The sequence below is a fragment of the Mirounga angustirostris genome, unplaced genomic scaffold (assembly GCF_029215605.1).
Source record: "Mirounga angustirostris isolate CCGP_5_RB_7025 unplaced genomic scaffold, mMirAng1.0.hap1 SCAF_15, whole genome shotgun sequence".
NCBI classification, from domain to species: Eukaryota; Metazoa; Chordata; class Mammalia; order Carnivora; family Phocidae; genus Mirounga; species Mirounga angustirostris.
The window spans coordinates 45,283,990-45,302,133 of record NW_026991723.1 but is presented as its reverse complement, the minus strand read 5'-3'; the positions used below and the strand labels follow the sequence as shown (position 1 = coordinate 45,302,133).

The window sequence follows — 18,144 nt, the reverse complement described above, 5'->3', positions numbered from 1 at the left end:
AATAAAAGAAAGAACAAGAACCATATGATCCTCTCAATAGATGCAGAAAAAGCATTTGACAAAGTACAGCATCCTTTCTTGATCAAAACTCTTCAGAGTAGGGCACCTGGGTGGCTCAGTTGGTTAAGCGACTGCCTTCGGCTCAGGTCATGATCCTGGAGTCCCGGGATCGAGTCCCACATCGGGCTCCCTGCTCAGCGGGGAGTCTGCTTCTCCCTCTGACCCTCCCCCCTCTCATGCTCTCTCTCTCTCATTCTCTCTCTCAAATAAATAAATAAAATCTTAAAAAAAAAACAAAATCCTCTTCAGAGTATAGGGATAGAGGGTACATACCTCAATATCATAAAAGCCATCTATGAAAAACCTACAGCGAATATCATTCTAAATGGGGAAAAACTGAGAACTTTACCCCTAAGGTCAGGAATGCGGCAGGTATGTCCACTCTCACCACTGCTATTCAACATAGTATTAGAAGTCCTAGCCACAGCAATCAGACAACAAAAAGAAATAAAAGGCATCTGAATCAGCAAAGAAGAAGTCAAACTCTCACTCTTTGCAGATGACATGATACTTTATGTGGAAAACCCAAAAGACTCCACCCCAAAACTGCTAGAACTCATACAGGAATTCAGTAAAGTGGCAGGATATAAAATCAATGCACAGAAATCAGTGGCATTCCTATACACCAACAACAAGACAGAAGAAAGAGAAATTAAGGAGTCGATCCCATTTACAATTGCACCCAAAACCATAAGATATCTAGGAATAAATCTAACCAAAGAGGCAAAGAATCTGTACTCAGAAAACTATAAAATACTCATGAAAGCAATTGAGGAAGACACAAAGAAATGGAAAATCGTTCCATCCTCATGGATTGGAAGAACAAATATTGTGAAGATGTCAATGCTACCTAGAGCAATCTACACATTTAATGCAATCCCTATCAAAACACCATCCACTTTTTTCAAAGAAATGGAACAAATAATCCTAAAATTTGTATGGAACCAGAAAAGACCCCGAATAGCCAGAGGAATGTTGAAAAAGAAAAGCAAAGCTGGTGGCATCACAATTCCAGACTTCCAGCTCTATTACAAAGCTGTCATCATCAAGACAGTATGGTACTGGCACAAAAACAGACACATACATCAATGGAACAGAATAGAAAGCCCAGAAATGGACCCTCAACTCTATGGTCAACTCATCTTCGACAAAGCAGGAAAGAATGTCCAATGAAAAAAAGACAGTCTCTTCAACAAATAGTGTTGGGAAAATTGGACAGCCACGTGCAGAAGAATGAAACTGGACCATTTCCTTACATCACACACAAAAATAGACTCCAAATGATTGAAAGACCTCAATGTGAGACAGGAGTCCATCAAAATCCTAAAGGAGAACACAGGCAGCAACTTCTTTGACCTCAGCCGCAGCAACTTCTTCCTAGAAACATCGCCAAAGGCAAGGGAAGCAAGGGCAAAAATGAACTATTGGGACCTCATCAAGATAAAAAGCTTTTGCATAGCAAAAGAAACAGTCAACAAAACCAAAAGACAACCAACAGAATGGGAGAAGATATTTGCAAATGACATATCAGATAAAGGGCTAGTATCCAAAATCTATAAAGAACTTATCAAATTCAACACCCAAAGAACAAATGATCCAATCAAGAAATGGGCAGAAGACATGAACAGACATTTCTGCAAAGAAGACATCCAAATGGCCAGCAGACACATGAAAAAGTGCTCAACATCGCTCGGCATCAGGGAAGTCCAAATCAAAACCTCAATGAGATACCACCTCACACCAGTCAGAATGGCTAAAATTAACAAGTCAGGAAATGACAGATGTTGGCGGGGATGCGGAGAAAGGGGAACCCTCCTACACTGTTGGTGGGAATGCAAGCTGGTGCAGCCACTCTGGAAAACAGTATGGAGGTTCCTCAAAAATTTGAAAATAGAGCTACCATATGACCCAGCAATTGCAATACTGGGTATTTACCACAAAGATACAAATGTAGGGATCCGAAGGGGTACGTGCACCCCGATGTTTATAGTAGCAATGTCCACAATAGCCAAACTATGGAAAGAGCCAAGATGCCCATCGACAGATGAATGGATAAAGAAGAGGTGGTATATATATACAATGGAGTATTATGCAGCCATCAAAAGGAATGAAATCTTGCCATTTGCAATGACATGGATGGAACTGGAGGGTATTATGCTGAACAAAATAAGTCAATCAGAGAAATACATGTCTCATATGATCTCACTGATATGAGGAATTCTTAATCTCAGGAAACAAACTGAGGGTTGCTGGAGTGGTGGGGGGTGGGAGGGATGGGGTGCCTAGGTGATAGACATTGGGGAGGGTATATGCTATGGTGAGCTCTGTGAATTGTGTAAGACTGTTGAATCACAGACCTGTACCTCTGAAACAAATAATACATTATATGTTAAAAAAAAAGATAGCAGGAAGGGAAAAATGAAGGGGGGGGAATCAGAGGGGGAGATGAACCATGAGAGACTATGGACTCTGAGAAACAAACTGAGGGTTCTAGAGGGGAGGGGGGTGGTGGGATGGGTTAGCCTGGTGACCAGTATTAAAGAGGGCACGTACTGAATGGAGCACTGGGTGTTATAGGCAAACAATGAATCATGGAACACTACATCAAAAACTAATGATGTAATGTATGGTGATTAACATAAAATAATAAAAAAAAGAATATATATATTTTATATCTTTAGTTGTCATCCAGATATTATTGAATATGGTGGTTAATATCAAATTAAAATATCCAGAAAAATTTTAAATCATGGTTAAAACTCCAAATTTTCTCTTTAACATTACACTAGCACATCTGTATAAAGTTCAGTAGAGTGTTTGTGTCAACATATTTCACTGAAATCATTTCTTTCTGGCACCACCAACAAAAACTTTTTATAGCATTTCAGATCTTATTTATGTCAGCTCTTTATAACATATTTATATTAGCTTATTAGATCAATATTGAAAAGAAAAAAACAATTTCTAAATTTCTCCAAGGGGCTGAATTTTTCATTTAAAGGAAATTATTCTGTGTTTACATAAAGCAATTGAAACGTCAATACTAATTGAAATTTTACTCTTGATTTATGTTTTCCAAAATGTAGTGTTCTTTTCCAAAGGTTACAAAAATACAGATTTGAAGGGATACATGCACCCCAATGTTTATAGTAGCATTATCAAAAATAGCCAAACAATGGAGAGAGCCCAAATGTCCATTGACTGATGAATGGATAAAGAAGAGGTGGTACATATATACAATGGAATATTGCTCAGCCATCAGAAAGAATGAAATCTTGCCATTTGCAATGACATGGATGGAGCTGGAGTGTATTATGCTAAGTGAAATAAGTCAGTCAGAGAAAGACAAGTATCATGTGATCTCACTCATATATGGAATTTAAGAAAGGAAACAGATGAACATTGGGAAGGGGGAAAAGAAGAAAGGGAAATAAGCCATAAGAGATTCTTAATGATAGAGAACAAACTGAGAGTTAATGGAGGGAGGTGGGTGGGGGATGGGCTAGATGGATGATGGGTATAAAGGAGGGCATTTGTTATGGTGAGCACTGGGAGTTGTATGTAAGTGACAGATCACTGAATTCTACCCTGGAAACTGTACCTAAAATTTAAATTAAAAAGTTTTAAAAAAAGTAGTGTTCTATTATCAGTAAACATATATTTTTTAAGGATTTATTTATTTATTTATTTGAGAGAGAGAGAGAGCATGCACATGCACATGAACGAGGAAAGGAAAGGAAGGAGGGGCAGAGGGACAGAGAAGGAGAGAGGCAGACTCCCCACTGAGCACAGAGCCCAATGATGCAGGGCTCAATCTCATGACTCTGAGATCATGACCTGAGTCAAAATCAAGAGTCGGATGCTTAACCAACAAAGCCACCCAGGCACTCCAGTAAACCTATGCTTTCAACAAGCCAGAACTAAAAATATAGATTATAATTATGTATTTATATTGATATTATTTTTTCACAGTTCTATTAAATATTCATGCCTAAAAATGTCCATTCTTTTTAAGGGTTTTCAAGTAACTTCATTTATTTTCTCAAGAATTTGACTTAAATTTTTGAAATTTTTATTGAATTTTTATTGAACTTCTGAATTTTTATTATTTCACTCACTCTTGATATTTTAAAATTTTTTCCTTAATGATGATCATAAATTTCTTATGCTTAAATCATAAGATTTAACAAAACATGATTCCTTTTATTTATTTCTTTGTTATTTGTCTTTTTTAAATTTTTTTTATTATGTTATGTTAGTCACCATACAGTACGTCATTAGTTTTTGATGTAGTGTTCCATGATTCATTGAGTGCGTATAACACCCAGTGCTCCATGCAATACGTGCCCTCATTAATACCAATCACCTGATTCCTATTCTAATAAAATGTTTAACATTTTTACCTTTTAATAATATAATTTTGATGTCATTTCTTCTTTATACTCCCACAGATTCAAATTATTCCTGTTGATTATATTTAACAGAAATATTGAGAAACATATCCAAACTTTGCTGTCCTTTCATTCTAGGTATTTCTATTCAACATTTCATTATAAATACTTACATTCCAAAACATTAAAATATATACTTACACAAGAATTACAACATAGTAACTATAAGAGACAAATAAAAAACACTATTTAGATTCAATAGCAACTATAATTCCAGGATGAAGATAAACTGGTCATTCTCCTAAATCACAGGCAGTTTTATAAAGAACACACAATCTATCTGCACTGTTTACTGGACTTTGGCCAACTAACTATAGAGCTATCACTATTTCTCAGATGTTTTTATGACAGGTGGCCATTTATCAAGGGTTGCTGATATATCCTACAATATTTCACTAGAACTGATGAGTTTATATTATGAATGAACTTCACTGTTGCTATAATAACATTTACCAAGAGGTATAGAAATATTTCAGTATTTTAATAACCAGTCTGGCCACTAACTATCAGTCCTAAGTCTGCATGGACAGCTCCGTGTAAGGATCAAGAAAATTACTCTTATTAAACGATGTTCAGGGTGCCAGGGTGGCTCAGTTGGTAAAGCAACTGCCTTCGGCTCAGGTCATGATCCCAGGGTCCTGGGATCGAGCCCCGCATTGGGCTCCCTGCTCGGCAGGAGGCCTGCTTCTCCCTCTCCCACTTCCCCTGCTTGTGTTCCCTCTCTCGCTGTCTCTCTGTCAAATAAATAAAAATAATCTTTAAAAAAATAAAAAATATAAAGGATGTTCTCTGTTATAGTCTGATGTGTGCCTAGTATGGAAAACTGTCAGGACAGGAAGTATTTGAGGGAAAATAGTGACCCTTCCCTAATACTTTTGCTAAGGACTTGGCCAAATCAAGACTGGAAGTTCACTGGTCCTCTTAGTAGAATAAATTACAAGGCAAATTACCACTGGTTATTGGGGGGAAGTAGAGATATCCAGGGAAGAGCATTAGCAGAGAAGATTCATCCTTGTCAACCCATTCATGAGAGAAAGACACATCTGACTTCCCAGAGTTCCCAATAGCAAGAAACATACATCAATATAAACAATAGGGTCTTTCCACACTGAGGTAAATATATAACAATGTCCATTGCAGTGCTATTTATAATTGGAAAACAATAGGTTAATTGGGGAATTGTTAAATAAACTGTGATCCACCTATAAGATATTATATAATAAAAAAAGTAGTCTTTCAGTAAAGGTAGTATATTAATGTATGTCTTCATTTGCCTCACTGAATGCCTCCAAATCAACAAAACTAAACTATATAGTAAAGGGAGTCCCATCTACATTGAGCCCAGGATATGGCTCTATTCCAAACTACCAATAATAAGGAATTCTGTAAAATATAGTGATATTTGGGAAAATTAAGTAAGAATTCCAAAAAAAAAAAAATAACAGATAATGTTCCAGTAATACAGCTCAATGATATTCCCTCAAGATCAGTGATGGGCATGAGAAATCTAATCTCTTGCTTGAAACAATAATTAAAGTAGGCTAAGCGAGGGGAGAATATACCTTAGTGTCACAGGTTCAAGTCATAGATTGGCAAGGCTGGAGTGGTCAGAATGTGGGCTAGCCTTATTGTTTTCTTGGACTTGGACTCTAACTACACATGTTTTGGGTTGAATACACCCACCCCACCAGCAAATTCATGTCTGCCTGAAACTTCAGAATGTGATTGTTTTTGGAAATAGGGTCCTTGTAAATGATAGTAGCTAAAGAACTCAAGAGGAAATCATCACAGATTTCAAGTGGGTCCTAAAACCAATGACTGATGTTTTTATAAGGAGGGGAGAGGATATAGAGAGACACACAAGGGAAAAGGCCATTTGAAGAAAAAGGCAGAGAATGGAGGGATGCAGCTACTGATCAGAGAATGCCAAGGGTTGCTGGGACCCACCAGAAAAGGTAGAAGAGGTAAATAAGGAAGGATCCTGCCCTGGAGCCTTCAGAGGGAGCATAGTCCTGCCATCTCCTTGATTTCAGACTTCTAGCATCCAGAACTGTAAGAGAATACATTTCTGTTGTTTTAAGCTACAAAGTTTGTGGTAATTTGCTCTGGCAGCCAGAGGAAACTAATATACCACATAAATAAACTGGAGTGTGATGAAGGAGAGAGGGAGGGAGTATCAAGCAGATTTGCAGTGCTGACCAAAGTGGATTGAATAGAAACAAACACCAAATGGCTAAATACAAAACGTCTGTGATCTATTAGCCTTCATTATGAACCACAAAAAAAGACTGAACACTGTCTCCAGCTGACATCCAGCAAGGAAATCAAGACTTTAGTCCTACAAGTGCACGGAACAGAATCCTCCCAATACCTGAATGAGCAGGAAACAGATTTCCCTTTGAGCCTCCAGAAAAACGGCCTTGTTGACACCGTAATTTTTAGTCCAGTGAGACTATACTGGACTTCTGACCTACAGAACTGCTTTCAGTTTAAATTTTAAGACACTGAGGTTGTGTTGTTTATTTTTTTTAATAGCAGCAATAGAAAACTAATTGAGCAAGGATACAGGATAGGCCCCGAAGACAGAAATCTTTGTTGAAAGTCTTAAAGAAGCAATCACATCTCCAAAGATCCTTCCCCATCCTGTGTAGTTAGGAGATGGCCCTTCTCACTCATTGTTCTAGGTGTTGAACACAAAGTAATGAACAAGGCAGGAAAAGTCCATGGCCTTATGAGGCTTTATTATCTAAGCAAGGGAAGAGAAGCTGCTAGACCTAAGGACTAAAAACAGAGAATCAGTATATAGAAAAGAAACAAAGAACAAGATAGAGCTTTTAAAAATTAAAAATATAACAAGTGGCCTTTTTTAATACTAGAAGGGTTAAATGATAAAGCTGAAAATCTTCTGAGAGAAATAGAATGGAGAAGAAAAAAAAACGCCTTAATTAGAGGATCAGGCAAAGAAGGTAGCAGGAGTGATGTCTCCTGGGGGGGAACCACACAACAGGCAGATCAACTGAGACATTTGAAAATACTGAGGGAAGAATGAACAGTGCCATCAGAGAGTTTGGGGTGAATTCGTATACTAGACAGCTCAACTGATGATTATATTTGCATAATTCAAAGGATGTATTATTGATTAAAGATATGAATATTAATTTATTCAAAATGGCGACATAACTGTGGAAAGGATGGGGAAAGGATTATGTTGAGATGAGGGCTTCAGGGAGTGAGTGTGGGGACACTGTAAGAGGAAGAAATCCTTTTCTTTCATAATAGGAATTTAATAGCTAACATCCCCATAGGAAAAATTAAGAGATAAAAAAATAAGCCTACTACTCTGAAACATAATGATAAGGACTAGGGAAGAACAAACAAACAGCTAAAACCTTCAAAAATGATACATCTGGGGACAAGGAAGCAGGAGTTGTGGGGAGAAAAAGCTGCAGTTTTTTTAAATAAGCCTCGTAGTACTATTTGCAGTATTTGATATTACCTGTTGTCCATCTCGATTCTGAACAAATTGAGAAATAAGCAAAACTCTAACACCTAACACAATAAGGTATCACTCTTATTCCGATAAAAGCTAATTTGGGGAGGTGATGAGTAGGAGCACCAGACAGACTTATTAACTGAGTCCCAGTGTTGGGCCAGGGGTGGCCTGCTCCCAAGGTATCAGGACCCCCAAACGTACCACCACACACATATCCATTATTTGGAGGGGGAGGGGTGTTGCTGAACTGAACAGCCTGAGACCCCTGAACTGGAAAAATGATTAGTGATGCATTCATTTTACTTTCATGAGTTGAATCAAACAAGGATCTTATTTCAGTGTTCAAACCAAAGATCCAGTAGCACATTCCTGCTGGCTTGCCCTACATTAAACTAGAAAAGAAGTCAAAGCGTATGGAAGAGAAGTTGATGCTCAAGACCAGAAATTCTGAGCCAGAGATAGGTAAAGAGAGAATGTAGTTTAAGAAGGAAGGTAGCAGGTGTACACTTTTTTTGAGCTGTTAGAAAGAAGTGCTCCTTGTTTGCCCGCCCAGTGGACTGTTCTGACTCTGCCTTTTGCCCAGCAGGTCTCCTTTTACCAGTATTATTTATCCTTCTTTCCTTGCGACAGTGAAGTTGCAAGGAAAAGAAGCCCCTAAGTGACAGGGGCACCCTGGAGGTCACTCAGGAAGTCCCTGCTAGAATCAGGAAGACAGCCAGGGTTTTAGACTCTAGGTCCATTGGTGGAATCAATAGGCCATGCTCCTGCCCTCGTCTAAGCCTTGCCTCAGCACTGTGCCTACCTTGGTGCCCAGGAGGCCTGAGCTGAGCTGGTGTTGCAAAGAGAAACTCAATTTTTGTGCTTCCTGAGCATTTAAGCCTGGAAAAATTCCTGTCCCTAATGTCAGAATCACAGGCATTCATCATTTCTCATTTCCTAAATAGATGAACAAGAAAAAAGAGCAATAACTTGGGTGTGTTGCTTTAAGTGCTATTGCAAAAACCACTGTCAAAAGCAAAGAAGTCTGTACTTACCCTCAACCCCACAGATAATTTTTTCTGCTTTTATGGTTCTTATTGAACTGGAAGGGGAGAGCCACTGGCCAAAAAAAGAGCCAAACGCAAAGGAAAACAAAGTTGGCCCAAAGTCGGCCCAGGGTTGGGAGCCAAAGGAGGACATTTTTCAGAGAACATCAGGATTTTATTTTCGTATTTACGCCTGTGATTTTTAAATAAGCAAAAGAGATCTTCTGAAGAAGTGAAAGTTATCGTAGATTGTAGACCAGCCGGTGGTAGAAAGAAACCCACAGGCAACAGGAAAAAAATGCAACTCTTAGTTAGGCAGGGACTAAAAATCTCAGTCATGTAAAATGAGGATTAGTAGAAAGAACTTGGACGTTGGAACCAATATTGGGCAAATGAGAGCCACTTAATATTGGGCAAGCTACTTAACCTCAGTGAGCCTCAGTTTCTTCATCTGTAAAATGGGAATAATAGTGATAAAAGTCATGAGCTAGAAGAGATAAATGAAAACTTGTTCAGGGCAGCTATGCAACATATGTTAGTTCCCTTTGTTTGTTCCTGTTCTCCACTGTGGTAGCCATTAGTGCTGGCCACCAAATCTTTCCCTTCTTTCCCAAGCACATAGTGCAACTGTACCTTCTTGCTCTCTTGAAAATATGGCCAGGTGCTTTGCTTTGGCCAATGATCTCTGAACAGCAGTAATGCGTCACTTCCCAGCTAAAGCTTTAAAATCGAGTACAATGCATCTTTTTTCTCTGGTGGCAACTGGCAATGTTCCAGATAGTGACCAGCCTGGAGTCAGGAGTGAGCATGACATGGCAAAATTCACAAAGAACAGGTAGCATAAATAAGAAACAAAAACTTTTGTTTCTAGCCACTGTGAGTTTTGAGCTCTTTGTTACTGTGGCAGAACCTGTACCTCCTGATGGATTCATTCTCCTTTGAGTAACTTCATTTGCCATCAACTCATTAAATCATGCCACAGATATGTGTTGAACAAATGCCAAGCACTGTGTTAGATGCTGGGAAATGTAGGATACTGATTCTTGTCCTCAAGAAGCTCAAAGGAAGGGGTACCTGGCTGGCTCAGTTATTAAGTGTCTGCCTTCGGCTCAGGTCATGATCCCAGGACACTGGGATCGAGCCCTGCATTTGGCTCCCTACTTCCCGGAAACCTGCTTCTCCCTCTCCCACTCCCCCTGCTTGTGTTCCCTTTTTCACTGTCTCTCTCTGTCAAATAAATAAATAAAAATCTTAAAAAAAAAAAAAGAAGAAGAAGAAGAAGAAGCTCAAAGGAAGAAGGAAAGAAGAGGGGCATTGTCCGGAGTCTTTTAAAAGTATCCCTCCAAAAAAATAAAAATATCCCTCCATTGATGCTAATATTGAATGAGAGTCAAGGATGAGAATTACCACTTTTGTGCATAAGGAATCCTTCCTTTGTGCCCTGATTACCTGCAGATATTAGTAACAGAAAGGGTGGGATTTTAATGAAAAAAAGGAAGAAGGTTGTGTTTTGGGAGGAGAATGAAAAAAGAGGTGGTTAAACTGACAAAGTAAAAAGTGAGTATTTCATGTTGTCTCTTGGTTGCCCACAACTTCCTGGCTCAGCTATCTCTCTTCCACTTTCCCCTCATGAAATTTACTAGAACATTTTTCCTGTAGACTGACTATCAAGTGAAAAACAATATAGAATTGCTTATTACAACTTTAGAGCCATTTACTTTTTAAAAATTCTCAATTTATTATGGAAAAGATATGAAATAAAAAGCCCAAAACTAAATTTCTAATGGTGAAATTGTAGGCACAGTGCCAATTGGAGGTGTCATTTTGGGTGGAAGCAAGGGGAACTCACCAATCCTATCATACACCATGCCATTCTATGTTTCTATGTTTCTATCTAAACGATACGGGTGCTTAGTAAATTATTAATTAATAGCCCTTTGGCAGTTTTCATTAAGGTTTTTCTCTGAGGTTTTATCCTGTTCTTTCATTTGGAACCTATTCCTCTGCTTCTTCATTTTCCCTGACTCTCTGTGTTGGTTTCTATGCATTAGATGAAATAGCCAACTCTTCCAGTCTGGAAGGAGTGGCCTCATATAAGAGATGAACCTTATTGTTCAACCTTGTCCTAGCTCTTCCTTATCTCTCAAACCTTTGTGATTGTCCAAGCAGCCTATTTTATTTGTAGCTGTAGTTCAGGGAGTGCCAAGACCTATCAGTGTCCCAGGGGGAGGATCTCAGCCCAGAGATGCAGGCTGATTAGAAGCCAGACCCTCAGGTACCAGCTTTTAAAGTACGCAAATATATACAGTCCTACGGAGCCACAAGTGTAAGCCCCACAGACCACCAGTGCTAAGTGACCTAGACGTGTCCTTGGCAAACGTCACAAAAATCGGGGCTCCAGACAAGTGTATGAGCCTCTATGGGAGATACCTGGGAGCTGTAGCGAGGCACAGAGAGAGCACAGAGAGGGTATGCACTGGTCTAGACCCTTAGATGTATGCCAAACGTCAAGCCTGCCCCTCGGGCCAAAGCTCCAGAACAAGCAAATGAGCCTCTTGCACAGAAAGACTGAGGGTGTGTTTCAGGCTGCTGTCTGGGCAGAGCCCTGGGGTTGGGGGCGGGGAGGGGGGGCACCCCGGGGTGGGGGGAGGTGCACAGCCTGCCAAGAACCAGCTCTCTGATTGTTCCAGGCCTGTGGCAGAGGGAGCGTGTAGGGACGGCACCCAACCAGGAAAGAAAAACCAAAGAAGGAGAAGTCTAGGATTAAAAACAAACACTGGAAGAACACAAAGAAGATGGCGCGGGAGCCCTGCCGACGCAAGACAGGAGCAGAGCGAAAGAGGGCGCCTGCCAGGCTTCCACCCGGGACAGCATCCCCGTAGGCCCCCACATGTGTGTGTCAGACAGGATGCCTGCCCCTCAGGGCGAAGCTCCAGGACACGCAAGGGGGCTCCCCCACAAGAAATCCCGGCGCCCCTGAACCAGGGTTTCTGCCCTGGGCCCTGGGGCGGCTAAGTCGGAGCGAGCCCTTTAAGAGCTGCTTCTCAGGTCATCACAGCCTTGCGGGGCTCGTGGGTGCGGCCCCCACTGGTTTTCAAGGCTAAATGTTTCTGGGGGACTTGTCTCTCAGGTGCAGGTCTTTAAAGGAGGGGTGCCTTGCTAGGGGGTTTTCAAGGCTAAATGTTTCTGGGGGACTTGTCTCTCAGGTGCAGGTCTTTAAAGGAGGGGTGCCTTGCTAGGGGGTTCAAACCCCTCACCTCCTCAGGGAGAAGGCCTGGGTTTTGAGTTCCCTCCGCAAGGTCGGTCCTCCCACCCAGGGCGGGGGTCCCGGCAAGACTGTGTCCCAGCCTCTCTTACCTGACAAGTAGGAGTCTCTCAGCCAATGTTTCTGGGTACTTTTTTGTTTTTTGTTTTTTGTTTTCAGACAAAGTTGTTCCCCACGCAGCTGTAGATTCGGTGCGTTTGCGGGGGGAGGTGAGTTCAGGATCCTCTTAGGTCTCCATCTTGAACCGGAACCTGGTTCCTTTCTCCCTTTGGCAGTTTTATATTAAAAAGACCTTATTAGCTTAAGGATGATCCCGCGCTTTTTAAAATTCATTGTTGATTTTTGAATTACAAGAAGAGCTCAACATTCTTAACTGGTAATTACCAATGACTCCTATACATTCTATGTTCAAAGAAATCAGTTAATAAAAGGGAAAATATGATGCCAGCTAATGTTTATACTTATGCAGGTATCTAAAAAAAATAAAGAGTTGGTGCTTTATAGTTGTAGGAATATTAATAAAAATATATTACAATTTTCTTCTCTTAAGCAGAACCTTGTATAGAAGATCCAGTCCCCACCTCCACCCCACCCCATGTAGCCAGAGACATCCACTGCATCAGAGAATATTAGGATTGTTAGACCAGGAAAATAAAGACAAAGGCAGAGTAAAAGTATAGCCTAATTGGTTACCCTGAAGTCCATTCTGTATTTAGAAAAGGCAAAATAAATGCATGTTGTTCTCTTTTCTCTAAAACAGCTTCAAAATAATGAGCTCATTCCCTTTTATTCCTCAACAGTGACCAATCAACTGAGTTGCTTTAGAATCATTAGGACCTTAACAGATATAATCATATTTGATATGTTTGAAATAATGGCAATTATTATGAATTTTGGGTGCTCAAAATGACCCATCCTTGCCTAGTGGGAACCCATTTTGATGGATTCTTCGGTCCTTTTGACACAACCCTGGTAGTGGTTTATAGCTTCCTTGCTTTCTGTAAATATTTACAGATAAAATGTCTGCGATTTGCTTTAAAACGATGGCACAGGAAAAAGAGGTAGAGATGAAACAGGATTGGCCATGGGTTGATAATTGCCTCATGGAGGTTCCTTACACTATCCTTTTACATTTGTATATGTCTGAAATTTCCAAAATAAAAAGTAAAGATTAAAAAAGTTCAGCCTGTGACTTCCAAAATAGGACCCTGAAATCCTTAGTAAGACAGTAGTCTTAAATGCCTGGTGTTGATGGGAGAAAAAGGGCTTTGGCAGTTTCCAAGGTTTCCCTTGATTTACCAAGAAAAAGTATAGAGATCTGAAAAATAAATAAATAAATAAATAAATAAATAAATAAATAAATAAATAAATAAAAAATAAAAAATAAAAAAAAAGGGCGCCTGGGTGGCTCAGTTGGTTAAGCGACTGCCTTCGGCTCAGGTCATGATCCTGGAGTCCCTGGATCGAGTCCCGCATCGGGCTCTCTGCTCGGCAGGGAGTCTGCTTCTCCCTCTGACCCTCTTCCCTCTCGTGCTCTCTGTCTCTCATTCTCTCTCTCTCAAATAAATAAATAAAATATTTAAAAAAAAATAAAAAAATAAAAATAAAATAAAATAAAATAAAAAGTATAGAGATCTGAACCTAAGAGTTTTCCTCAAAATCAAAGGTAGTGAGTTTTCTGGATATGAGGACATTCCCCCCAGCCCCAGGAAGGCATGAAACCCCCTCTAAGTCAGAAAACAGGAGGAGGGTGGAGGGTGAAAATAGTAGAAAACGGTGAACTGAAAGCCCCAAAAGTTTTTTTTCCTGGTGGGTACCTCTTGACAGTTTTGGTCTTGGTCACAGGGCTGCCTAAAAACGGCTTCTGAGGGTAACCTGTTTGTCTCATCTTCTTCCACGCTTTAGCCCAGATTCTTGCCTCTGATCCCCAAAAAGGCTGACTCAATTTCTTGGGGTCCAGGAAATCTTGCTTTTCAAACAGGTCAGGAAAGAGCACTGGGCTGGGAGTCCAGAAGCCAGCATGTGAGCCCTGTGACTCAAAAGGACACCGTTTTGGGTCTCAGTTTCATCACCCATTAAATGAAAGTTCAGCCCGCAAGACTCAAGATCCTTCAGTGTCCCAACCTTCCAAACCCGAGATTTCAGAACTCCTGGGCCTGAACACACAGCCCTGCAGGCCTTCATGCCTTTTCACTGAACGTCTTTTCCACCATTACACATTACACAGCCTCCTAAAGAAAGAGATGACGGCTGTCACTTTTTGCAGCTAATTGGGAGATGAGGTGCCCCGCAATAGAGAAACCCCAAAGTTGGCAGCACTTTCAGGCTTTGGGAATCAGGCGCGTCACCGACCTGTATGATTTCTCCTCTCTGTCCTTGCTCGCCAGCAAATCCTGACCCCCGTCCCCACCGCGGAGAAATCTCCTAAGAGACGGCTGCCGGCGTAGCCTCTGCGCCCAGGAGGCGTGGAGCAGAGGGCGCGGGAGCTGAGCGCGCTGCGGCCACGCTCCCCGCGCAGAGACGAGAGGGAGGGGCCGGCGGGGGCCGGGCAGCACCAGGGGCGGCGCGCGGGGCTCGCCGCGGCTCAGTCTCCTCCCGAGCCCAGCCCCGCCGGCGAGAGCGGCGGCGAGCGCGAGCCGGAGCCCGAGACCGGGCCTCGGAGCAGGGAGGCGGAGGGCCAGAGAAAGCGGCGGACCCGAGTGGAGGGCCGCGCTCGGGCCCCCGCCGCGTGCGTGTCCTCCTGGCGGATCCCGGTAAGTGCGGGCGGCCGAGTCCCCGCCAGCCTCCAGGCTTGGTGGCCGCAGTGGTCGTTGTCCCCAGATCCGGTGGCTCGCATCCCGCTGCTGCACCACAGGCTCACAGGTGGCTCCGCGGTGGACGTGGGGGCCCCAGGCCCCGCAAGGAGTTGGCGAACTCTCTCCGCTCAGGGTCGCGGTTTCCGAGCCCCCGGCTTCTTCCACCCCAACCACCCTTGCTTCCGGCTCCGAGGTGGGGGGCGCGGCGGGGCAGGGCCTGCCGTCGGGGTAAGACACGCCAGAGGAAAGCTCCCCTTCCCCAAACCACGCACAAACGATTCGGGGAGATGCGGGCCAAGCGCCTTCCCCAGCTGCGTCCCTGCTTGCTCGTGGCGCGTCTGTCCTTTAGTTTTATTTTCCTATTAACCCACCAGGGAAAGTTTGGGACCACACAAGGCAAAGTTGGGGCGCGGCTGGGGGTGCACTTCTCTGGCAGAGGCAGCTCCGGTGGAGTGGAGCGGCAGGTTTGCAGGTGGAACCGGCTCGCTGGAGCTGATCCTGCGCCCTGGGAGTTGAGTCTGTCCCTGCCGGTAGCCCTGGCCAGGCATTGTGACAATCCCCGGAGCCCTGTGAGTCGCTTAATCTTTGGTGCTAAGCGTCGACATCTGCAGCCAGCCGAGAATCTCTGTGATGGGTAGCAGCATCTTAGCCTGGTTTGACTTGTGTTCCTGCTCTGCTCTGCAAACCTGAGCTGCGGCTAATCCCAGTGTTTAAATGGCGTGTGTTTAATTAGCTTATTTTACACCTGGGATGATCTCAGCGAGCCTCTAAAATGAAATCGTTGATATAAAAAGCAACAACAGTGTTTATAAAGAAAAATTTAAATAGGAACCTTCAGAATAGCCGCTGTCGTGTCTAGATATCTAGTTTTACCCATCTCTGTGGGATAGAGAATGAAAACTGCTTGAATATCTAACCTACTAGAAGAGTCCGTGTTGGGGCTATTTTTGTCAGATTTTGTGGACGGAGGTATTGCTGCAGCTTGCATATTGTTTACGAAATACACATTGAGTCTCTAGAAATAGCCTACTTGTTAGGAGTTGTTTGATTTACTATGTTGTCTATTTTACACATGACTTAAGGTTGTTTTTAAAAATAAGCTTTAGCTGAAAACAATATCTAGATGTTTAGGGAAGACAGTCCATGTCACCAGAACATTCTTTTGTGAACTTAAAATTTTAAAGGGCTATTTTTCTGCATCAGACATAGGAGAAGCTTTTCATGAAAAATAAGATGCTGAGGTCTTTATGTGTATAGGAAAAGAGTGCTATCTCCTCCGACATTCAGTGCTTTCAAATGATAGATTAGATCAGAAAAGCGTGCCTTTCACTGGAATTACATAATTGGGCTGAAAGAAAACGCAATGAGTAATTATTGGTTGTCAAGTACTTAGTTCTAAAAGAAGTGGTACCTTTTATCACTGGGCAGTTATTTGTTACATGATTAAAGGTGGGATAAACTGATAGATTTTCATCTACAAATTTTTTTATATTTAACACACACATCTACATAGTCTAACCAACATTGGATTTACCAAAATGTTTGAGTTTATAAATACATGATTGTTATTAAGTGCTTACTAGGTGCCACATCTTATTCTAAGTGTCTCATCCTCAAAGCAGTCCTTGGTGGCAGGTGCTGTAATTGTTCTTATTTCTGAGATGGGGAAACAGAGGCACAGAGAAGTTACATAACTTACCCAAGGTCAAACACAGGATGGGACTTTATCATACCCACAGAGTTCTTTTTGTAGAGAAGACATGTGATTTTGTCATTTACCTCTCCTTGTTTTAATTTTCCTTTAAGCGTAAATGTCGAAAATATTTCCTGTGAAGCATAAAAACCCCTGATTGTGGAAGGCCCCACAGGCACCATTGACCGTAAAGTGAAGAAAAGCATGACAGAACCGTCTGGTTGAATCTACAATCGGAAGACCACCACATCCACCAGAAGACCCAGGATGGATCTGCACCAAAGCACTGCCATCCCTTTCCTCGAGAAATGGTGTTTGGAGAAGTCACTGTCTGGCTTCAGGAGACATTATAATGTCAGGAAAAAACTGAAGTTAGTTCGAATCTTGGGCCTTCTCATGGGCCTAGTAGCCATTAGCACTGTCCCATTTTCAATCAGTGCCTTTTCTGAGACAGAGACACAGAGCACAGAAGAGGTTGTTGGTGCAAGTGGCCCCAGCACGGCACATGGTCACCGTCAGAGAACTCTCTTAGATTTAAATGACAAGATTCTGGATTATACTCCACAGCCACCCCTTTCTCAGGAAGGCACGTCTGAGAACACTACAGATCACGCCCAAGGAGACTACCCAAGAGACATCTTCTCCCTCGAGGAGCGAAGAAAAGGCGCCATCGTTCTGCATGTCATTGGAATGATCTATATGTTCATAGCCTTAGCCATTGTCTGCGATGAGTTCTTTGTCCCTTCTTTGACTGTCATCACTGAGAAATTGGGCATCTCTGACGATGTGGCCGGAGCCACCTTCATGGCTGCGGGGGGCTCAGCCCCAGAACTTTTCACATCTCTCATAGGGGTATTTATTGCTCACAGCAATGTTGGAATAGGCACAATCGTGGGCTCAGCAGTGTTCAACATCCTCTTTGTTATTGGCATGTGTGCTCTGTTTTCTAGAGAAATCTTAAACCTGACATGGTGGCCACTCTTTCGGGATGTGTCCTTCTACATCATTGACTTGATCATGCTGATCATATTTTTCCTGGATAATGTTATCATGTGGTGGGAAAGCTTGCTTCTCTTAACAGCTTACTTCGGCTACGTGGTTTTCATGAAATTCAACGTCCAAGTAGAAAGATGGGTGAAGCAAATGATAAATCGCAATAAAGTCGTCAAGGTGACAGCACCAGAGACCCAAGCAAAGGTTGGTGGTGGCGGTTGTTTATTTAATGTTCTGAATAATTGTGTTTTCGAGATCTGCCACTTTTTTTAATGGGATGGTGTTTGGGGCTAGTGTGGATAGCGGATTGCTTTGGGGCAGTGGGAAAACATAATTTGGGGATATTCTGGTGGTTTTCTCCTAAGTTCT

At 42.1% G+C, this 18,144-nt stretch overlaps 1 protein-coding gene across 1 annotated transcript in view; it reads left to right on the top strand.

The window, feature by feature from the left end:
- The first annotated feature begins 17,049 nt into the window (after positions 1–17,049).
- SLC24A2 (solute carrier family 24 member 2) overlaps positions 17,050–18,144 on the top strand; it is a 205,140-nt gene continuing 204,045 nt past the window's right edge. The window contains exon 1 of the mRNA XM_064579887.1: positions 17,050–17,979. Within this exon, the coding sequence (XP_064435957.1) occupies positions 17,050–17,979 (930 nt within the window). The remainder of the gene's footprint in view (positions 17,980–18,144) is intronic.